General features: G+C 41.0%; 1 protein-coding gene across 9 annotated transcripts in view; it reads left to right on the top strand.

Annotated features, from left to right (window-relative positions):
• The window catches only part of TRRAP (transformation/transcription domain associated protein), a 137,134-nt gene that overhangs the window by 19,080 nt on the left and 94,278 nt on the right, over positions 1–23,776 (top strand). For all 9 annotated transcript variants that reach the window (XM_080675804.1, XM_080675803.1, XM_080675802.1 and 6 more), the window contains 10 exons: positions 1,129–1,207; positions 3,100–3,334; positions 3,963–4,329; positions 4,418–4,515; positions 5,252–5,446; positions 5,843–6,034; positions 7,848–8,013; positions 10,063–10,319; positions 12,716–12,916; positions 14,411–14,562. In XM_080675804.1, the coding sequence (XP_080531930.1) occupies positions 1,129–1,207; positions 3,100–3,334; positions 3,963–4,329; positions 4,418–4,515; positions 5,252–5,446; positions 5,843–6,034; positions 7,848–8,013; positions 10,063–10,319; positions 12,716–12,916; positions 14,411–14,562 (1,942 nt within the window). The remainder of the gene's footprint in view (positions 1–1,128; positions 1,208–3,099; positions 3,335–3,962; positions 4,330–4,417; positions 4,516–5,251; positions 5,447–5,842; positions 6,035–7,847; positions 8,014–10,062; positions 10,320–12,715; positions 12,917–14,410; positions 14,563–23,776) is intronic.

Here is a 23,776-nt window from a genome sequence, read left to right as displayed (position 1 = left end):
ATCCCTGAGTGGCCAGTCTTTCTGGTCTTGAGGCCTGTAGGGGAGAGGGAGAAGGGTTGGTGATCGTTCTCTCTGTAGGACTGGAGGAACAGAGGAGCCCCATCAGTTTCTAGTTCGTTTCATCCAGGGAGTTGGGACCCCTAAACCCATTTCTTTGAGAACACTAAAATTTCCCAGATCTTCGTCATTTATTATTATTTCTCCACGATGACTAACCATAAATGCTTAAGAAGGGCAACTCCAGGGGCATTTAGAAGATACTGCCCCCTTCTCAGACAGGTTTCAGTTGATGGTGGCACCTTTTAAGGATGAAGGAATGTGCCTCCAGTGAAGTATTGGGGCGAGTTCTTTACGGGGGGATATGAAGGTCATGTTCTTAGTCTATTCTGACACATTGCGGTTCTGATAGCAGATGGCTCATGCGGCTTAGTAAAGCTAATGTGACTAAAATACAGTGTGCATGCTTTCCTCTTCACCCTTTTTAAAATCTGGATTGCTAATTGACTACAGGTTGGCTACTATGAAAGTACTGTTATATCCTCCTATCTAATAAAAGAGTAATATGCAGATTGACCATCACTCCAACACTCAAGATGGCTGCCCCCATGTGGTCAAAGATGGCTGCCCCCATGTGGACACAAGATGGCCACCACAAGATGGCCAGCAGGGGCGGGCAGTTGGGAGGGACCAGGCCTGCAAGGGAGGGCAGTTGTGGGGGACAAGGCCTGCAGGGGAGGGCAGTTAGGGGTGACCAGGCCTGCAGGGGAGGGCAGTTAGGGTCAAACAGGCTGGCAGGGGAGCAGTTAGGCATCAATCAGGCTGGCAGGGGAGTGGTTAGGGGGTGATCAGGCTGGCAGGCAGAAGCGGTTAGGGGCAATCAGGAGGGCAGGCAGGCGAGCAGTTGGGAGCCAGCAGTCCTGGATTGTGAAAGGGATGTCCAACTGCCCTACTGGGATCAGGCCTAAATGGGCAGTCAGACATCCCTCGAGGGGTCCCAGATTGGAGAGGGTGCAGGCTGGGCTGAGGGACCCCCCAGCCCCACCCCGTGCATGAATTTCATGCACTGGGCCTCTAGTAATGTATAATTGGTTTAGTTGGTGATATATGCAATGGGTATTTGTGTTCTAGAGTTCATTCCTTGCATGGACAAGCTGTTTGATGAATCCATACTGATTGGTTCAGGATATACTGCTCGAGAGACTCTCAGGTATGAGATTAAACCCACGATATCAGCTGATGAAATGTGAGGGGTGGTGATTCCTGGCACTTTATGCTACGAGCGTTTCAACAAACACTGGCTGTTGGGCCCTCACTTTCATTGAATTTAGAATTGCAGGAATTTTTAAATGCCTTCAGTTGCTTTTTGTGCTTTAGCTTAAAGGGAAAAATCAGAGTAGTCATTTAGATTTTTACGTAGGTATAACTTTATCTGACTAGCATTCTTTTATTTCTCTTTTTTTTTTCTTCTTGCTTCCTATATAATAAATTAATCTTTTCATTAAAAAGAATATTTTATAACCTACCAAGAAGAAAGAAGGGAAGAAAACTTTTTGGTCCTGCACAAGGAACTCAAGTAACACAAATAATATTTTGATGTATTTCCTTCTAGTTTTTATTTTATGCATTTTATAAGTCAAATGTAGTTATGATCATGCTTATTGTTTCTCAAGGAGAAAATGAACATTTAGTCATATTTAAAATTTAAAATTAATCAACATTAGTAATTTTTTGGTTTTAATAAGGGAGGTGTGATGGATCTTTTGAAAAACATGCTTTCAATATGATGTAGACTATTCACTGTTTTCTATATAAAAGTTACAAAATAGTAAGTAAGACATTCTTTATAACTTGGGGTTGAACCTGCCTGTTGTTGGACATTAGATCATGTCACTGCTGCTGGAACCCTCCAGTGGCTTTCCGTTGCCATTAGACAAAGACAAAATCCAAACTCTTTTAAAAAATATATTTTTATATTTCAGAGAGGAAGGGAGAGGGAGTGAGAGATAGAAACATCAATGATGAGAGAGAATCATTGATTGGCTGTCTCCTGCACACCCCACACTGGGGATTGAGCCTACAACGCGGGCATGTGCCCCAACCAGGAATCAAACAGTGACCTCCTGGTTCACAGGTCCACTCTCAACCACTGAGGCATGCCGGCTGGGCAAAACCCAGACTATTGACTGGCATGCAACTCCCATGGGATTTGGCTCTTCCCTCCCCACTCAAACTGCTGTAGCCATACTGGCCTCTCAGCTCCTTGGCTATTCTACGCAGTTCCCATTCAGGGCTTTGTTTTCCCTGTTTCTTCCATCTGGAAATGTCCTTAGCTTTTTGCCCTAAAGCTGCTTTTTGACCTTAAGGTCTCAGTGTCAATGTCACCTCAAAGGGACTTTGTTGGCCATCTTACCTTAGAGTAGTTTTCCCGCCTGTCTTTCTTACAGTGCTCTTTTCACATCTCCCAAGCACTAATCAATTTATACACTTTATTTCTTTACTTGTGTATTTCCCTTCCTGAAAGTAAGCTTCCTGAGGACAGGGGTTCTATTTATTTTGGTCACTGTAGTATCCCTGGTATCTAGCCCAATATCTGACAGGTGTCAATTGTTTAGTGAGTGAAAGCACTTTATAATCCAGACATTTGTATCTCTATAAAAAGGCCCCTGTACCAGGTAGGGCAAAAGTAGGTTTACAGTTCTTATGGAAAATAATACAGTAATTAATAAATCGTAATCCAGAATAAACTGTTTTACATACTTGCAACTATAAACTATTTTTGCCCTGCCCTGTATATAAGGTATTAATTGATACATACTGTTTATCTTTGAGCAACAAAATCCATTCAGTGCATGATTGAGCTCTTGTTAATTCTGTGTGCTAGTGTTACTATGACATACATGAACTTGGAAAGTAAAGATATAAGCACCAAGATTACAGTGTCAGTTGTATAGCTGGGGAAACCGGAACGCTATAGAGTGTGCCCCAGATGTGCTGTTCCAGTGGTGGTGTTCCTGGGCAGGTAGTGGTAGGAAGGGTGGCTTGCAGATTTGGTCCTATGGGATTGTTGAGATGCACACTAGCAGAGGTCTCTTCCCACAGGCCCCTCGCCTACAGCACTCTGGCTGACCTTGTGCACCACGTTCGTCAGCATCTGCCCCTCAGTGACCTCTCCCTCGCCGTCCAACTCTTTGCCAAGAACATTGATGACGAGTCCTTGCCCAGCAGCATTCAGACCATGTCCTGCAAGCTCCTGCTGAACCTGGTGGACTGCATCCGCTCCAAGAGCGAACAGGAGAGCGGCAACGGGAGAGATGTCCTGATGCGGATGCTGGAGGTACCAGCTCTCCAGATGGGTCCCCATGCTCTTTAATCCCACTTGCTGCTGAACTTGTACCAGTGCTTTACTGGCAAGTTTATGGAGCCGCCACTTTGCCAAGCATGACCCTAGGCATTTGATCACTTTGGTTTAAATCCCTGCTCCCCCATTAACTAGTCAAGTGTGTGTGAGTGGGATGCTGAACGTCTTCTCACTGTCTGTCGTATAGGATTGTTGTGAGAGACAAATAAAACAATACATGAGACCTCTTAGTACAGTACCTGGGAAGGGTCCTGAGACACCATATAACAAAGTGCTCAGATAGCTATGAGCATCTCTGGCAGGTGCCCAATTGGGGATGTGGGTGAGGGGTAAAGTGTGATGCCTGTAGCCAGCGGGCAGTTGTATGGACCATGGAGCCAGTCACCAGCTGTCCTGAGCGGGTTCTTCACAGGTGCAGTGGAGATAGTGATACATCAATAGTTACCGGAGAGGAAAGATAGCACACTCTCTTTTTTTATACAAAGCAGAATGATTTCAGCAGATGGTTTCAGAGTGTGTTTCTTATCCTGTCTTCTGATAGGGTTGTTGGCCATTTTAAAAGTAATGATTTTTGTCTTACCTCTCCACTTTCTCATCCTGTTAGGTTTTTGTTCTCAAATTCCACACCATTGCTCGGTACCAGCTCTCTGCCATTTTTAAGAAGTGCAAGCCTCAGTCAGAACTAGGAGCCGTGGAAGCAGCTCTGCCAGGAGTGCCCGCTGCCCCCACAGCTCCGGGCCCTGCCCCATCCCCAGCCCCCGTTCCCACCCCAGCCCCAGCCCCACCCCCTCCCCCTCCTCCTGCCACCCCTGTGACCCCAGCCCCTATGCCTTCCTTTGAGAAGCAAGGAGAAAAGGACAAGGAGGACAAGCAGACATTTCAAGTTACAGATTGCCGAAGTTTGGTAAAAACCTTGGTCTGTGGTGTCAAGACAATCACGTGGGGCATAACATCATGTAAAGCACCTGGTGGTAACTATGCTCTTGAATTATTTAGACGAACAATGTTTTGCAGAGTGGGTTTTATTCACATTGACTTATTATACTATTTCTTTTCCAGAAGCTCAGTTCATTCCTAACAAGCAGTTACAGCCCAAAGAAACTCAGATTTACATAAAACTTGTGAAATATGCAATGCAGGCTTTAGATATTTATCAGGTAAGGCAGTGCCCTTAAGCCAGTCTATTGAGTATGGAAATTACCCCTTAGAATTAGATATGTTAGTGATGGAACAGATCTTCAGAATTCTGTTATTTTTGGATGGTCTACAGCAGTGGTCGGCAAACTGTGGCAGCCACATGCGGCTCGTGAGCCGCGGTTTGCCGCTCTGTTGACTAATGAGTTTGCCGACCACTGCTCTACAGTATTTTTACACCCAGGTTGCTTTTGTTCTGTAGCACAGCATTGCGTTTATGGTGAGAATTCTTATTTATAAGTGTCAGTGGGTATATTTTGGGGGGAGGTGGTGTAAATGGAATGTAATAGAAATAAGATTTAAATTTACTAAATTTGTTCCTTTTTGGAACTCCTAAGAAAATTGTTTTTTTAAAAAAATGACTTTCTAGCCCTGGCTGGGTTGGAGCGTTGTCCATACACTTAAAAAAGGTTGTGGGTCCCCAGTTGGGGCATGTATGGGAGGCAACTGATCAATGTTTCTCCCTCTCCCTCTCCTTCCTCTCTCTCTTTAAAAATCAATAAAAACATCCTTGGTTGAAGGTTAAAAAATTATTTTCTAGAATTAAACTAAGAATAGAGAATTTGAAAGATTTCAGAGGGGTATTTATTATCTAATTCAAGTGCTTTGTTTTAAGTATGCAGCTGATCTGATTAGGTGATGGAATATATTCAGAGTGTTTGATTTTAATGCCCATGGTTTGTTTTTGTTCTATGCTAGGTTCAGATAGCAGGAAATGGACAAACATACATTCGAGTAGCAAACTGCCAGACTGTTAGAATGAAGGAAGAGAAGGAGGTGTTGGAACACTTTGCTGGTGTGTTCACAATGATGAATCCCTTAACATTTAAAGAAATCTTTCAAACTACAGTTCCTTATATGGTGGAAAGAATCTCAAAGAATTATGCTCTTCAGGTATAAAACTCCTTTCTTATATACATGAATTCTTGGTACTCTGTTTATTTGGAGGATTTTCTAAATACTATGTGTAAAAATGTGCTTTTAGAGCAAAACTTACAGAAATATAAAATTTTCCCCCCCAAAATCTCAAGTTGCTTTGGACCAGTTTTCATTTGTAGCAATTCAATATGTGTTAGGTGTAGGCTCTTGGTGTTTGATGTTAAGGATAGAAGAACAGATTAGGTACTTGAACTGTTCCACTCAAGGCTCAGTAAATCTGTTTCATTTTTTTCTTTTGGTGAGTAATTAATTTCTTGGGGTGTCTGATTTTATGTTTTTGGAGTATATTTCTCTTAAAACTGCTTTGGGGAAGGAATTATTTTTTGTCACCCTTTTTTCTTGTTTTGATAGATTGTTGCCAATTCCTTCTTGGCAAATCCTACTACCTCTGCTCTGTTTGCTACAATTCTGGTAGAATATCTCCTTGATCGCCTGCCAGAAATGGGCTCTAACGTGGAGCTCTCCAACCTGTACCTCAAGCTGTTTAAATTGGTCTTTGGCTCAGTCTCCCTCTTTGCAGCTGAAAATGAACAAATGCTAAAGGTAAAGCTTATTTAGATTCAAGTAGTACTTAGTTTTAGGGTTTGTTATTGCTTAAGTCTTGTTTTCACTTTTGAACAAAAACTGGAATGGCTCCTTTTATATTTGTAAAGTGCTCTTTGAGTTAAAATATTTGCAACAAATAAGGGCCAAGTATAGAAAAACATTCCATTTATTTCTAAGCAGAGCTTAATTTATCTGGTGATTTAAAATGAAAATTTCGTAACTCCTATGGTAGGCAGTGGGTTGTCATTAATATTGCTACCACTAGTTTTCTTTTTGAAATTCAGTTTCTTTTTCTGGTTTACACAAGTAAAATTAGAAGCACATTATCCTTATTTTAAAAATTAAGTGATGCAAAAGATTATAGAAGGGAAAAATGTCTTCACTTACCTCTCAAATCTGATGAGATATATCAGCCATTTTCCACTTTAACTTTGTTGTGTGTTCATATTCTCTGTGGCAATACACAAACATTCCTGAATGGAATGTTTAGATCAAGAATTCTAACCATTTGTGTTCCTTAATTCAGATCATCTTGGAGGAATGTATCTCCAACATTTTTATAGATGACTAATCTTGTATAATTTGATCTTATCAGTTGTTTGAATCTAGAAAAGGAGTAGAAACAAACTCGTGGTTAAGTCACCCTTTAAAAGTGGCAGATGACAGAACAAAAACCTTGTAAACATTCACTTCCACTTAGGGCAAAATTTTAATTCCTATAGAAAGTTGAGTCTGAAGAGAGATGGGGAAAATTTGAAGCTGTAAATAAGATCCTTTTTTTTCTAGAGTAAAAGTACAGGTAGTGATAAAAAGCAGCAGTAATCTGTGCTTTTATGTGATGGTTTTCTCAGTCTTTTTCAGTTATATAGTAATCTGTTAACAACCTTAACATTACTTTTCTGTCACTATGGAAGAAAAATACTTGATTTAAAAAAAGTACTTAATTGTAATGTGTCCAAGTAACTTGGTATCGTCAAATAATTCAATTTTTGCTGTCATTAGATATAACTATACAGAATGACAACAAAAACAAAACCTAATGGGAAAAAAAGACTAATGGGAAGATGTTCAAGAAAAACTTTGAAATCATAAATTCATAAAACTTTTTGTCTAGAGAACATATTTAGTCTGTAAAATAAATATGCCATATACAGTAACAAGTTTGGAATTGTACTAGTGATTATACCAACAGTTTACAGTTCACAGTTCACTTTAAATATACCTGCAAGAAAGTATCATGTTAAATTTAACCTGTCACATGTCAAAACTAGGATTTGAAGTACACAATAAAAAACCCAATCTGGCTTAAAATGTTAACTAAAGGTACTGTAAGCTAATAAAGTGCTTTTTTTTTTTATTAAAGAAATACCCATTTTTCGATCAAGTCTTCCAAAACCTGATCATAAATGTCTTTTAAGGCTCTTCCAAACTTTACATATTTGATTGATAGGGAAGTTTAGTTCCTTTAGATTACTTGTTGCATTTAGATTGTCATAGGAAACAGGCTTCTTTAATCTTGTTTGATTATTTAGTCTTATGCATGAGTGACTATATTCATGAGAACTGCAGAGCTGACAGATAGGAACCTATTAAATGCTTCTTTCACACCCAAACTGGTGGAAACCAACATATGTTTTAAGAGAAATTAATTTGAGTCAAAAGTTGGCAATTTTCTTGTTTTGTTTTTCAACAAATTTATAAGAATGACCTTCCATTCCTGTCTGATTGCAATGAATGTTTAGCACAGTTCTTGAGGATGTGGGTGCGCCTCATTTAGAGCCTACTAACCTGCCTTTTCTCTATCCTGCAGCCCCACCTGCACAAGATTGTGAACAGCTCCATGGAGCTCGCACAGACTGCCAAAGAGCCCTACAACTACTTCCTGCTGCTTCGGGCCCTGTTCCGCTCTATTGGGGGTGGTAGCCATGATCTCCTGTATCAGGAGTTTTTGCCTCTTCTTCCAAACCTCTTGCAAGGTCAGAGCAATGATTTTGGTTGACTTTTAGCCTTGTGTGCGTGCCTGTTCTGGCTGCCCTTGGTTGCTGGGGTTCATCCTATGTACCCATTGAAGGTCATGGTGAGGAGATAATGTATGTCCCCCACAGAGAGAGAGAGAGAGGGAGAGGGAGAGGGAGAGAGAATGAGAATGAGGCCCTTCAGTCCCTGTGTTCACTCTCTTTAAAGTCAGTGGGACTTTGAAAGGAGCGCCCCCCTCCCCATTCAGTTCTGGTCTCTTCCTCTAACTCAGAGTTGAATGAGTGTTGGAAGGTTTTAGTTTCCTTAGTTAGGACTTGGTTGTATTTTTATAGCATTTGGTAAGCAAGTCTAGAAAGTTGTTTCTTGCGGTTTTGTAAGATCAGGAATCCCTAGATTTGAAAGAGAATCAGAATAAGAAGGGAAAACAAGTTATAAAGCTGATTTATAAGTTTATATTTTTATTTAGTTGCTAATTTACACAACCAGAATTCAATAATCTATATATATAAAAGGCTAATAGCAACCATCTGACTGGCCAGTAGGTATGAAGTGCACTGACCACCAGGGGGCAGATGCTCAACGCAGCAACTTTGCAGAGTGCCCACTCGCACTCTGGGACCCCTTGGGGGATGTCAGAGAGCCGGTTTCAGCCTGATACCCACAGGCCAGGTCCCCACAGGCCAGGCTGAGGGATGCCACCTGCCGGAGGGACACCCTCTCACTCCATAGACGCCCTTTGAGCCTCAGTGCCGCCCCAGGTGCGGCCGGCCAGGGAGGTACTGCAGGAGGTTGGCTCCAGGGCGTATCCAGCCCCTCTGTCTGAGTCCCACCCCACTGGCCACCTCCTAATTAATTTCCTTTCAGTGTGCATGAATCTGTGCACCATGTCACTAGTTCCTGTATAATTAGAAATGCTTTCAAAATATAGAGCTAAAGAGGATCTATCTTGAGTCCATCCAATGTTTATGGGTGTGAACTGATTAGAAACACTATCCTAGGAATTGGTATTTTTATAAGTGTGTAAGTGTGAGCTCCTGGCATCTTAGCAAGGGATTAAATCTATATTTTCTTTGCACATTCTTTAAAGAGAAGCCATTTACAACATTGTATATCCAGAAGTCGACTGGGAAATACGTATTTGGATATTGAATGTAACATGGTCATAAGTCCACCAGGCAAAGTGCTTAACCATAATCAGGCTCCTTTGTTTGTATTTAAACCCATCTCCGGTCATTCCTTAACCTGAGCCCTCTGCTCTGATCAGTCTGATTTCTTCCTGCACACTCTCTGCTGTCCCCAAGCTCATCTCTCCCTACCCTGTTTTGTTCATGTGGATCTCTTTCTGGGTTCTTAGCCTTTCCCTCTTTTTATCCTCCTCCTCCTACCCTATGATGCCTTCCCTGCCAACTCTTCAATGAGCTCTCTTCAACCTGCAGTACCTGGATGCGCTTTGTGTTGGGTCTGCTGAGTCACATGCTTTTCTCTTTCTAGCTTGCCTCTACGTGCTCTGAGCCAGTCTTGACCTGACTTGTGTCAGTTAGGAAGGAGCTCAGTAAATACTTGGTTACCCTCATGAAGAGTGGGGAGGTTGGTTTTATAAGAAGGAGGCTCCTCTCTATAAGAAACAAAAGTGCATTTTTTGAAAAATATTTATATTTTAGATCATAAACATCAACTGACCTACTGGAAACTTGAGATGAATGTGTCATATCAGAAGTCTGTGTCTTTAGATTGGGCTTATTAATAGTGTAACATTTTTAAAAGGTTGATGTGTAATATATTACAAGAGCATAATATAATTATAACTTAGTATATAATAATTATATGCAGCTTGCTGTTGTTACTATGACTAGCACAGACAAAGGGGATCGTGGATGCAGTTATAGAATAGGGTTAGCTAATTAAAACAGTAGCTTATAAGGCATAATAAGTCTTCCTATCATCACGTTGATGTATATAATAAAAAGTGTACCAGTTATTTTGTACAGTTAACTTTGGCCTGTGTCTGGATGGTAACTTCACCTCTGACTGTCCCACACCATTATTAGGGCTGAACATGTTGCAGAGTGGCCTGCATAAGCAGCACATGAAGGATCTGTTCGTGGAGCTGTGTCTCACGGTGCCTGTACGGCTGAGCTCTCTTTTGCCGTATTTGCCCATGTTAATGGATCCCTTAGTGTCTGCTCTTAATGGCTCTCAGACATTGGTCAGCCAAGGCCTGAGGACTCTGGAGTTGTGTGTGGACAACCTACAGCCGGATTTCCTGTATGACCACATTCAGCCAGTACGCGCAGAGCTCATGCAGGTAAGTCTGGTTTTCCTAAGTGTCAGCAGAGGGCGCTAGGTGCTCACGTTAGTTCTTACTGAAGATTTAGGCCATCCGGCAGTGACGGGCTTCTGTTGAGCTCTCCATGCTCTGTGGTGGACTGTCTGCAGGATGAAGTGAAGTTTTCAACGTATTTTGTGCATCTTCTGGCTTATGACAATATGTAAAGAAATACTGTAAGTATTGAGTGACTATTTGTTTCGCAGTACTGCCTTTTTTTTGGGGGGGAGGCTTTTACAGGTGTCATGTTCATTTAGTTGGTGACTTACAAAGGCAGGTGTTATGGTCACTGTTACTTCCAGGAGATCCTTTCTTTATTCACAAAAGATCTCTAGCTACACAATACAGAGATGCAGATTACTAAGGGGGGAAAGCATAGCTGTCTGCAATCATTTTATATGTAGACTAGAGCCCTGGTGCATGCAATTTGTGCACTTGGGGGGTTCTCTCAGCTCGGCCTGCACCCTCTCGCAGTCCAGGAGCCCTCGGGGGATGTGTGACTGACGGCTTAGGCCTGCTCTCCTGCCACAGAGGCAGGAGAGGCTCCTGCCACCGCCACTGCATTTGCCAGCTGTGAGTCCGGCTTCTAGCTGAGCGGAGCTCCCCCTGTGGGAGCACACTGACCACCAGGGGCAGCTCCTGCATTGAGCGTCTGCCCTCTGGTGGTCAGTGCACGTCATAGCAACCCATCGTTCCGCCATTTGGTTGATTTATATATTAGCCTTTTATTATATAGGATATTTTTAACAGTCTTAAAAATTCTTAATGTAACTGATATGTTTTTAGAGAGAGGAAGGGAGAGAGAGAGAGAGAGAGAAAGAAACATCGATTAGTTTCCTTCTACATGTGCCCTGACCAGGGATCAAACCTGAAATTTGGATATGTACCCTGACCAGGAATGAACCCACAACCTTTTGGTGTATGGGTTGACACTCCAACCAACTGAGCCACACTGGCCAGGCAACATTTTGTATTTTTTGTTCATTAGAGTTCATATGTCAGATACCAGGTTTTTCCTTCATGTTTTGCTGCTGTTAGTGATTTGTAATGTGGTTGGTAATTGTTAGAGGTTTAGGCTACCTGTTACTTACTCATGTGCCCCATTAGCATAGAGTATTTGACCCCACACTGGGATCAGAATTCTGACAGATTTATATGATGGGGACTCAGTAACCCTTAAAGGACAGAAGTCTTTGGGCAGAATAGATTGGAGATGGCAACTTGGAAGAACTGACCCAAGCGTGGGTGAGCACCATGTGGGAGGAGGAGGCAGGGAGGGTTCTCAAGCCTCTTGCCCTTCTGTGAGGCAGACAGCGTTAGGGAGTGACAGGGTCCAGGCTGCTTTTGGAGGCGCAGTAACCTATCCACTAGTCAAGTGGGATAAGCTGTCTCACTTTAGCTCCATCAACCAGCTAAGTCTACATGAGTATTTAGAGATCAGAAGCACAGAAGCACTCATTCCCACTGCGTGCCCCTCCTGGGGAGTAAAGCAGAGGTCACTTCTGAAGATAAGTGAGGATTAGGTGGGCCAGGTAGAGGGAATAGAGGAGAGGGGACTTAGACAACACCTCTCAGCAGTCATTAAGGAGAAACCTCTTTGGACCTACAGGTACATAAGAAATAGTGGAATTTTGCTTTAGGGTAAAGTATCAAGATTTTCTGTTGATTATTGCTTGACACTAATATTGGGCATTGTTTCAGAAGGTGATTTAAGAAATAGACTTTAATAATGAGCTATGGTAATTTTTAAGATATGATAATTTAGCTGGGAAAATGGAAAATGGACAATTTTGGTGAACAGTTGAGTGTGTGTGTACAAGGTACACATTATTTATTCTTCCTGTAATGCAGGTCCCAACATGATCCACATTTTCACCTTTGCCATCCTTCCTAATGTATGAGATAATTTAAATATATGAGATGATTTATATATCATGTTTTGAAGTTATAAAACATGATAGAAGTAAAAATTTGAGAACTTGCCATCTAACCCCAGGATGAGAGCTTACCAGTAAACTACATTTCTCTCTATGCTCCTCCCAGTCCGATTTTGTAAAGATGCCTAAGCTATACATTGCTTAGTTTTCTTGCTTTTGAGCTCTGCAGTATTTACTATATGCTACCATTTATGCTTCAGGAGCATGGAAGAATGTTTATATTTGTATATGCATTTTTGTAAAGACATAAACTTTTTCTGGGAGAATACACAAGATCATTAACATTGGTTTCCCCCAAGAAGGGGAATTTGTGTGTTTGGGGGGAAGAGAAGGAAGAAATTTTGCTGTATAGTCTTTTATAAATTTTGGGTTTTAATTTATGAGCCATGTGAATGCATTACCTTGAAAGGATTTTGATGAAAGCGTATTGATTTCTAGGCTTTATGGCGCACTTTACGTAATCCTGCTGATAGCATTTCTCATGTAGCCTATCGTGTACTTGGTAAATTTGGTGGCAGTAACAGGAAGATGTTAAAGGAATCTCAGAAGCTGCACTATGTTTTGACTGAAGTTCAAGGCCCCAGTATTACAGTGGAGTTTTCTGATTGTAAAGCATCTCTTCAGCTTCCAATGGAGAAGGTAAATTTGGAAGTCTCTGGGAGCTTCTTAATCCTAATAATAAGAGCCTAATATGCTAAGTGTCCAGTCATCCAGTAGTCCAATCAATCAAAGCGTAATATGCTAATGGTATGCTAAGGCTGCTCAACCGATCGCTATGACATGCACTGACCTCCAGGGGGCAGATGCTCTGACTGGTAGGTTAGCTTGCTGCTGGGGTCCGGCCGATCGGGACTAAGCGAGATGGGCAGAACACTCCCTGGAGCCTTCCTGTGGTCCTTCCCCGGCTGGCAACCTCCCTGGCCCCGATCATGCACCGGTGGTGTCTGTCGGCCTGGCCTGTGCCCTCTCTCAATCCGGGCTGAGGGACGACACCCATATCCCCCCAGTGCACGAATTTTGTGGACTGGGCCTCTAGTGATACTATAAGTTTCTTTTAAAGAATTCCTATTTGAAAATATGTGAATAAAACATGTGTTTTTTTTGTGAGGGAATTTCTAACTCGAAGAAGAATGAGATTTATTTGGAGACCAGATAGGTGGGTGAGGGAGCTTTCATACCACCAGGAGGCCAGTGGAGAGGTTGTTACCTCTGAGGCTTTGGACCCTTGAGCAGGTCCATCTTTCCTGAGGGACCAGCAGGTGATGCCCTGCCCACCTGGCCCAGGAACTTAGTGGTTTTTAAAAAAATGTTTTTATTGATTTCAGAGAAAGGAAGGGGGAGAGAGAGAGAGGAATAGAAATATCAATGATGAGAGAGAATCATTGATAGGCGGCCTCCTACACGCCCACTACTGGGTATGTGCCCTGACTGGGAATTGAATCCACCACCTTTTGGTGTACGGGATGATGTGCCCCCAACTGAGCCACACCAGCTAGGGCGGGAGAAACCAGGTCTTGAAGATAGGCTTCCACAGTCCTCCTGGACCTTTATGGAAACTTTATGGTGCTTATGGAGCTCCTTTCCCAGCAGGCAGCATCCTCAGGGCCATGGCATGCCCAGTGAGCCGAAGGAGTTGACTAGGCCAGTGGTCGGCGAGCCGTGGTTTGCCGCTCTGTTGACTAATGAGTTTGCTGATCACTGGACTAGGCAAAGGGAATGAGCAGCGAGGCCATTCTGTGGTCTGCAGAAAGTTCATTATTCTCTTGAGGACCTTGATAAGTTTGTAGATGACCCAGTGTCTAGTTTAATCCAGCAAATCTACCACAAGGACTCTTATGGGCTCATTTAATTTCTGGAATCTCCCATTGGCTGTTTAAGCACAAAATTAGTAAACTCCATTTTACATTTTAATTTGAACTGTGCGGTTCCTTATTCATAATATTTTCATCGCCTTCTCTGGAGGTCTTACACAGGGAGTACTTGCTACCCTGTGTAGGTCCCACTTTGCTCACTTCAAGAGAAAAATATATGCATTAAGATCCTTTTGGGTGTTGCAAATGCTTTCAGTGAAAGCCTTTCAGGAATATGTAATTTGGTACCAACTATAGTTTTTGTGTTTATTTGTTGTCATAGGCCATTGAAACCGCTCTGGACTGCCTGAAAAGTGCCAACACTGAGCCCTACTACCGGAGGCAGGCGTGGGAAGTGATCAAGTGCTTTCTGGTGGCAATGATGAGTCTAGAGGACAACAAACATGCTCTCTACCAGCTCCTTGCACACCCTAAGTATGTTGGTAATTTAATTCTCTGCAATTGGTTATACCTTGCTTCAGGAATAAGGGATGGAGAGGACCTTCAAGATTTCTTAATGTTATGAGCATGTTCCTTCTAGTTAGGAAAAAAACATGTTATTTGCCTAGTAATGCTTCTGTTGGCTTTTAGAGAAAATGGGAGAACTTGGGTGCTCGGGAAGACTCAATGAAGACTTTAGTGGAAGTAGATGAAAGGATCTAACCTGGATGACTGCAGGTTTTCTTGGCCTTAAGCCAAAGGTGCCACTTACTGGGGTGTTGGGGACATTGAGAAGAGCAGGTTGGGTGCTTGAGCATTAAAATTTATCAGTTGTGATCTGCCTTTATGATTGACAGTAAATGCTTTATCAATAAACTGTAGCCCTGTTTGATTCTGTATCCATGGTGATTTTTAAGACTTTTTAAATAATTTTATTTACACACCTTTTTTTTTTTAGTAAACACATTTTCATTCTTTTTAGAAAAAAATATCTGATGAGAGTAATAAGTGGTGTGAATTTTAATGTATAACAGGTGTATAGCTGCATTTGATCAATGATGGAGTTACTTCTTAGATTTTGGCTTATCTATATACATAGAAGGCTAAGTGACCGACGGGACATCCGTCCGACCATCCGACCTACCGACTGGTACATATGACGCGCATTGGCAATTTAAAAATGGACGTTAACTCACGCATGTGTGATACATATAAAGCTCTTGGAGTGGATATTATTGAAATACCCCATGAAATGATTTGTAACGGATCTATTATTGAAGTTACCTTTGGAAATAGTATATCTATAGATAATATTAAAAATATATCTAAACGTGCGATTCTTTGTCCTAAAAATGAGCACATTCATAAATTAAATGAAGAAATTTTGGATATACTCGATGGAGATTTTCACACCTATTTGAGTGATGATTCTATCGATTCAACAGATGATGCCGAAAAGGAAAATTTTGCCATCAAGTTTCTTAATAGTATTACTCCTTTGGGAATGCTGTATCATAAATTAAAATTGAAAGTAGGTGCAATCATCATGCTTACTGAGTAATCTTAATAGTAAATGGGGTCTTTGTAATGGTACTAGATTTATTATCAAAAGATTGTGACCCAACGTAATCGAAGCTGAAGTTTTTTTTTTTTTTCATTTAAATAACATTTTCTTGAGTTTTTCTTTTTTTTTAAATTTCTTTATTGATTAAGGTATTACATATGTGTCCTTATTCCCCCATTACCCCACACCTCCCATTCATGAACCCACTCCCCTGTTGTCTGTGTCCATTGATTAGGCTTATATGCATGCATATAAGACCTTTGGTTGATCTCTCCCTCTTACCCCCACCCTCCCCTGTCTTCCCTGAGAATTGACGTTCTGATTGATGTTTCTCTGTCTCTGGATCTATTTTTGTTCATCAGTTTATGTTGTTCATTATATTCCACAAATGAGTGAGATAATGTGATATTTATCTTTCTCTGCCTGGCTTATTTCTCTTAGCATAATGCTCTCCATCTCCATCCATGTTGTTGCAAATGGTAAGAACTCCTTTTTTACTGCACCATAGTATTCCATTGTGTAGATATACCACAGTTTTTTAATCCACTCATCTGCTGATGGGCACTTAGGCTGTTTCCAAATCTTAGCTATGGTGAATTGTGCTGCTATGAACATAGGGGTGCATACATCCTTTCTGATTTGTGTTTCTAGTTTCTTGGGATATATTCCTAGAAGTGGGATCACTGGGTCAAATGGGAGTTCCATTTTTAGTTTTTTGAGGAAGCTCCATACTGTTCTCCACAGTGGCTGCACCAGTCTGCATTCCCACCAGCAGTGCACGAGGGTTCCTTTTTCTCCGAATCCTCACCAGCACTTGTCATTTGTTGATTTGTTGATAAGAGCCATTCTGACAGGTGTGAGATGGTACCACATTGTTGTTTTGATTTGCATCTCTCTGATGATTAGTGACTTTGATCAGATTTTCATATGTCTCTTGGCCTTCCTTGTGTCTTCTTTCGAAAAGTGTCTATTTAGATCAGTTTCCCATTTTTTTGATTGGATTGTTTATCTTCTTTTTGTTAAGCTGCATGAGTTCCCTGTAAATGTTGGAGATTAAACCCTTATGGTTGATGTCATTGGCAAATATGTTCTCCCATGCAGTGGGCTTTCTTTTTGTTTTATTGATGGTTTCCTTTGCTGTGCAAAAGCTTTTTATTTTGATGTAGTCCCATTTGTTTATTTTCTCTTTAGTTTCCATTGCCCTAGGAGCAGTATCAGTGAAGAAATTGCTTCAGCATATGTCAGAGATTTTTCTGCCTGTGGATTCCTCTAGTATTTTTATGGTTTCTCGTCATATGTTTAAGTCCTTGATCCATTTTGAGTTTATTTTTGTGTATGGTGTAAGTTGGTGGTCTAGTTTCATTTTTTTGCATGTATCTATCCAATTTTCCCAACATCATTTATTGAAGAGACTGTCTTGACTCCATTGTATGTTCATGCCTCCTTTGTAAAATATTAATTGAGCATAGTGATTTGGGTCGATTTCTGGGTTCTCTCTTCTATTCCATTGATCTATATGTCTGTTCTTGTGCCAGTACCAGGCAGTTTTGAGAACAGTGGCTTTGTAATACAGCTTGAAGTCTGGTATTGAGATCCCACCTACTTTGTTCTTCTTTCTCAGGATTGCTGTGGCTATTTGGGGTCTTTTTTTATTCCAGATGAATTTTTGTAGAGTTCTTTCTAGGTCTGTGAAATATGCCGTTGGTATTTTAATGGGGAGTGCATTGAATCTATAGATTGCTTTGGGTAGTATGGGCATTTTAATGATGTTGATTCTCCCAATCCATGAACATGGTATGTTCTTCCATCTGTTTACGTCTTCCTCTATCTCTTTTTTTCAGTGTCCTGAAGTTTTCCACGTATAGGTCTTTTACCTTCTTAGTTAAGTTTATTCCTAGGTATCTTAATTTTTTCGGTGTGATGGTAAATGGGATTGTTTTTTTATTTTTTTATTTTTTATTTATTTTTTAAATAAATCTTTATTGTTCAGATTATTACAGGTGTTCCTCTTTTTTTTCCTCCCGTAGCTCCCCTTCACCTGATTCCCCACCCCACCCCATGCCATTACCCCCGCCACTGTCTTCATCCATAGGTGTAAGACTTTTGTCCAATCTCTTCCAGCACCCCTCACACCCCCTGCCCCCTGAGAATCGTCAGTCCACTCCCTTTCTATATCCCTGATTCTATTATATTCACTAGTCCATTCTGTTCTTCAGATTTTTTATTCACTTCATTTTTAGATTCACTTGTTGGTAGGTATGTATTTGATGTCATTTTGTTGTTCATAATTTTTATCTTTACCTTTTTCTTCTTCTTCCTCTTCTTAAAAGAATACCCTTCAGCATTTCATGTAATCCTGGTTTGGTGGTGATGAACTCCTTTAGCTTTTTTTTTGTCTGTGAAGCTCTTTATCTGACCTTCAACTCTGAATGATAGCTTTGCTGGGTAGAGTAATCTTGGTTGTAGGTTCTTGCTGTTCATCACTTTGAATATTTCTTGCCACTCCCTTCTGGCCTGCATAGTTTCTGTTGAGAAATCAGCTGACAGTCGTATGGGTGCTCCCTTGTAGGTAACTAACCGTTTTTCTCTTGCTGTTTTCAAGATTCTCTCTTTGTCTTTTGCCCTTGGCATTTTAACTATGATGTGTCTTGGTGTGGTCCTCTTTGGATTCCTCTTGTATGGGGTTCTGTGCACTTCCTGAATTTGTAAGTCTATTTCTTTCACCAGGTAGGGAAAGTTTTCTGTCATTATTTCTTCTAATAGGTTTTCAATATTTTGCTCTCTTCTTCTGGCACCCCAGAAATTCGGATGTTGGTACGCTTAAAGTTGTCCCAGAGGCTCCTTACACTACCTCATATTTTTGGATTTTTTCTTTTTGTTTTTCTGGTTGGGTGTTTTTTGTTTTCTCATATTTCAGATCTTTGGTTTGATTCTTGGGGTACGTTGATCTACAGTTGAGTTTCTGTATATTCTTTATTTTAGACAGTGTATGCTTAACTTCTGACTGGTCCTTTTCCATTTTTTTTGGCATTCTCATTAAGGTCCTTGAAGGTCTCACTAAGCTCCTCAGAGGTCTCATCAAATTTCTCGGCGGTTTTTAGAAGATTCTTGAGTAACCTTATAAATGTGGTTCTGAACTCTATGTCGTCCAGTAGTTTGCTTTCCTCCATTTCTTTCATTCGTGACATGTTTCTTTGTCTTTGCATTTTGCTGCTTCCCTGTGTTGATAGAGTGGCTTTGTGTGGTAGGTGACCTATAGGGGCCAGTAGCTCAGCCTGCCCAATCACCTGAGGTTGACGCTCTTGGTATACCCCTTTGTGGGCTGAGTGCAAAGTCTTGGTGTAGTTAAGCCTTAATTGCTGTTGGTACACTAGGAGGAATTGACCTCCAGGCCAATTGGCTGTGAGGACCCGCTGTGTCTATAATGGAAGAACTGCTGCGCTGGAGACACGCTTATAGTGCAGGACTTGTTTCAGTGGGGCTTTGGTGCTCACTGAGTCTGCCTCTTGAATGTGTCACTTATGGACGTGAGGAGTTGAAATCTGGTATCTCACACTGACCACTAGGTACACTGGCTTCTGGATCTCCAATGGGGTGCAGGTCAGCTACTGTCTGAGGCCACCCAGCAGGAGCTATAGTGAGAACTACAGTTTTCTCCTCTTTGCTTGGGGTTTGGAGGTTTTGGAGCTGTCTGACCCGGGCTGCAAGTTTGCTAGGTTAAGCTGCGATAGGGCAGGCCATTCATATGCTAAAGCCGCTGTTTGGGGCTTGGGTGGGTTTGTAGGTTGTGCAGGGCGGGGTCTCAGGGCGTGACTAGGCTAGGGCGTGGCAAACAGCAATGGCTGCCAGTTAGCCAGCTCTGCGTCTCCGACCGTGTCCCCGCGTCTTGCGCCCCAGTGCAGTAAACAATTATTCCTGCAGGCAGCCCTGCAAGCAAGCCTCCCTCACTTTCCGACCCGATAGCAGACAGTCCAGCTTCTCCCCGTAGGAGTTTGGGTCCCCCGTGTCTCCCCAGAAACTGGAGTTCGGAGTAATCGGGAGCTTGTCTCCCTTTGGGTTGAAAAAAGCAGCGCTTTCAGTCACCCGTCGCCAGCCCGGATCCCGCGCTCCTCCGTACCTCAGCTTTTCAGCGCTTGTGCACCTCTCAGTGCTGTTTTCTCTTTCCTTCTAGTTGTAGAACTTCCACTCAGCCAGCTTTCCCGTGGTTCTGGGTGATAGACGTTTTGTATTTTAGTTGTAGTTTTGAAATTGTTGTGCGAGGCAGCAGTTTAGGTGTTTACCTACACCGCCATCTTGGATCCTCTCGGATTGCTTTTTTAGTCTCTCTTTCTGTAAGTTCACTATTGGTGTATAGAAATGCCATAGATTTCTTGGTATTAATTTTGTATCCTGCTACATTGCTGAATTCATTTATTAAGTCTATTAGTTTTTTGATGGAGTCTTTCGGGTTTTTATGTACAATATCATGTCATCTGCAAATAAGGACAGCTTTACTTCTCCTTTTCCAATTTGGATGCCTTTTATTTTTTCTTCTTGTCTAATTGCAATGGCTAATACTTCTGATACTATGCCGAACAGGAGTGGTGAGAGTGGGCATCCCTGTCTTGTTCCTGTTCTTAGGGGAAATGGTTTTAGTTTTTGCCCATTGAGTATGATGTTAGCTGTGGGTTTATCATATATAGCTTTTATTAAGTTGAGGTATGATCCTTCTATTCCCACCTTGTTGAGAGTTTTTATCAAGAAAGGGTATTGGATTTTGTCAAATGCTTTTTCTGCATCAATTGATGTGACTGTGATTTTTATCTCTCAATTTGTTTATGTGATGTATCACGTTTATTGATTTGCGGATATTGTACCATCCTTGCATTCCTGGGATAAACCCTACTTGGTCATGGTGTATGATCTTTCTGATGTAGTGCTGGATCCGATTTGCTAGAATTTTGTTGAGGATTTTGGCATCTATGTTCACAAGGGATATTGGCCTTTAATTCTCTTTCATTGTGTTGTCTTTTTCTGGTTTTGGTATTAGGGTGATGCTGGCTTCATAGAATGAGCTTGGAAGTGTTCCTTCCTCTTGAATTTTTTGGAATAGTCTGAGGAGGATAGGTTTTAGTTCTTCCTTGAATGTTTGGTAAAACTCCCCCGTGAAGCCGTCTGGCCCCAGGCTTTTGTTTGCTGGAAGCTTTTTGATGACTGCTTCGATTTCTTCCATAGTTATTGGCCTATTGAGATGTTTAGATCCTTCCTGATTGAGTTTTGGAAGGTTATATTTTTCTAGGAATATGTCCATTTCCTCCAGGTTGTCCAGTTTGTTGGAATAGAGTTGTTCATAGTATTTTTTTAACAATCCTTTGTATTTCGGTGGGGTCTGTTGTTATTTCACCTCTTTCATTTCTGATTTTGTTTATTTGGGTCCTCTCTCTTTGCTTCTTGGTGAGCCTGGCTAGAGGTTCATCATTCTTGTTTATCCTTTCAAAGAACCAGCTCTTGGTTTAGTTGATCGTTTGTATTGTTTTTTTTTTGTGTGTGTGTTCTCAATGTTGTTTATCTCCACTCTGATCTTTATTATTGCCTTCCTTCTGCTTACACTGGGCTTTTCTTGTTGCTCTCTTTCTAACTCTTTGAGTTGTTGGGTTAGGTAATTTATTACCATTGTTTCTTGTTTTTTGCAGTATGCTTGTAGAGCTATGAACTTCCCTCTCAAGACTGCTTTCGCTGTGTCCCAGAGATTTTGGATTGTTGTGTTTTCATTGTCATTTGTTGCCATGATATTTTTTTATTTATACCTTGATCTCTCTGGTAACCCAGTCATTGTTTAATAGCATGCTGTTTAGTCTCCATGTGTTTAATTTTTTTGATTGTTTTTATTGTAGTTGATTTCCAGTTTTATGCCACTGTGATCTGAGAAGATGCTTGATATGATTTCTATCTTCTTGAATTTGAAGAGACTTTGCCTATTGACCCAACATATGGTCTATCTTTGAAAATGACCCATGTGCGCTTGAGAAGAATGTATATTCTGTGGCTTTGGGGTGAAATATTCTGAAGATGTCAATGAATTCCATCTGGTCTAATGAGTCATTTAGGATTGATGTTTCTTTGCTGATTTTTTGTTTAGAGGATTTGTCCAGTGGTGATAGTGGGGTATTAAAGTCTCCTACTATGATTGTATTGCAGTCAATCTCTTGATATCCTCCAGGAGTTTTTTTTATGTATTTTGGTGCTCCTGTATTGGGTGCATATATGTTTACCAGAGTTATTTCTTCTTGTTGGATTGCTCCCTTTAGTATTATGAAGTGGCCTTCCTTATCTCTTGTTATGTCCTTCACTTTGAGATCTAATTTGTCAGATATAAGTATTGGCTACCTCAGCTTTTTTTTCATTTCCATTCGCTTGAAAAACCTTTTCCATCCCTTCACCCTCAGTCTGTGTGCGTCTTTTTTTCTGAGGTGGGTTTGTTGTAGACAGCAGATATATGGGTCGTGTTTTCTTTTCCAATCCATTACCCTATGTCTTTTGATTGGGGCATTTAATCCATTTACATTTAAAGTTATTATTGATAGGTACTTATTTGTCGCCATTTTTATTCTTTACCCCTGTGTTCCTTCTTCGCTTCCTATTTCTTTTTTTTTACAGCAGACCCCTTAGCATTTCTTGCATTGCTGGTTTGGTGGTAATAAATTCCCTTAGTCCTTTTTTGTCTGTGAAGTTCCTGATTTCACCTTCAATTTTGATTGATAGCCTTGCTGGGTACAGTATTCTTGGATTCAGACGCTTCCTTTGCATGACTTTGTATATTTCATTCCATTCCCTTCTGGCCTGATGAGTTTCTGTTGAGAAATCAGTTGCTAGTCTGATGGGGGTTCCTTTGTATGTAACTTTCTGTCTCTCTCTAGCTGCTTTTAAGATTCTTACTTTGTCGTTGATGTTTGCCAATTTAATTATAATGTGCCTTGGCATTGGTCTTTTGGGGTTCATTTTGCTTGGGACTCTGTGAGTTTCTTGGATTTGTGTGGGGTTTTTCTTCCCTATATCAGGGAAGTTTTCTGTCATTATTTCTTCAAACAACTTTTCTAATTTTTTTTTTCTAGAAGCTGCTCTACTTGGGTATTTTTTCCTACCTGTCTTCTAGCTCACTGATGCAGTCCTCTGCTTCTTCTAGTCTACTCTTGATGCTTTCTATTGAGTTGTTTACAGCAGTGATGTCATTTTTCATGTCTTCTTTGTTCTTCTTCATTTCCTCTTGATTCTTACTCATATTGTCAAATTTGTCTTCCATTCTTTTCAGCCACCCTATGACCGTTTCTTTGAATTCTTTCTCTGACAGATTGCTTGCCTCCATTTTGTTTACTTCCTTTTCTGGTGATGCCTGCTTTTCTTTCATATGCGGGCTGTGTCTTTGTCTCCCCATGGTCTCTTTTCTCCGGGTGTCTGGTTATGTAGTCTTTCTCTCCTGCATTGATTTAAAGGCACAAAATACAACACAACCAGGTACGACACACAAGGCACTGAACAGAAATGTATTCATGATACTAATAACCCCAAATAAAGGTGACCACCAGAGAAAGGCAAATTAGGGGATAGGAGAGAAAGAAGAGGAGAAAAAAAGAAAAAAAAAAAAAAGAGTGCCAAAAGGAAACTGGGAAAAGGAAAAAAAAGAAAGTAATAGAGAAAAGAGAGAGAATAAGAAAGAAAAGGGGAACAAACTATATATATGGGGAGAAAACTCCAATAGAACAGCCACTAATCCCAGCAAATGCCAGCAACAAGTACCTGGAGGTGAATACAAACTACAAACAACAACTAATATCAAGCGAGGCGAGGGAAAACAGAAGCAAAAAACAACAACAAAGCAAACAAAAAAACAAACCAAAAAAAAAAGAATAAGCAAAACAATCTCACAAACAAGCATAAAAAATCGATATAATCAACATTCAAGCAAACAACAACAAAAGGACAGAGAGAAAAACAATTTTTGGATAGTGAAGACAGAGAAGAGAGAGGTGTGTATGAACTTCGAACGGGATTGGAAATTAGATATATAAGTAGGGTGAAATTTTAACGGGGTAAAAAGTAAGAATGGGGAAAATCTGAAGTAAGAGAAGGGTAAGAGAAACAGGACAACAAAAGGGGAAAAGTTAGGAA

Source organism: Plecotus auritus (assembly GCF_963455305.1).
Source record: "Plecotus auritus genome assembly, chromosome: 6".
Classification (NCBI taxonomy): domain Eukaryota; kingdom Metazoa; phylum Chordata; class Mammalia; order Chiroptera; family Vespertilionidae; genus Plecotus; species Plecotus auritus.
This window is presented reverse-complemented; position numbering and strand designations above follow the sequence as displayed.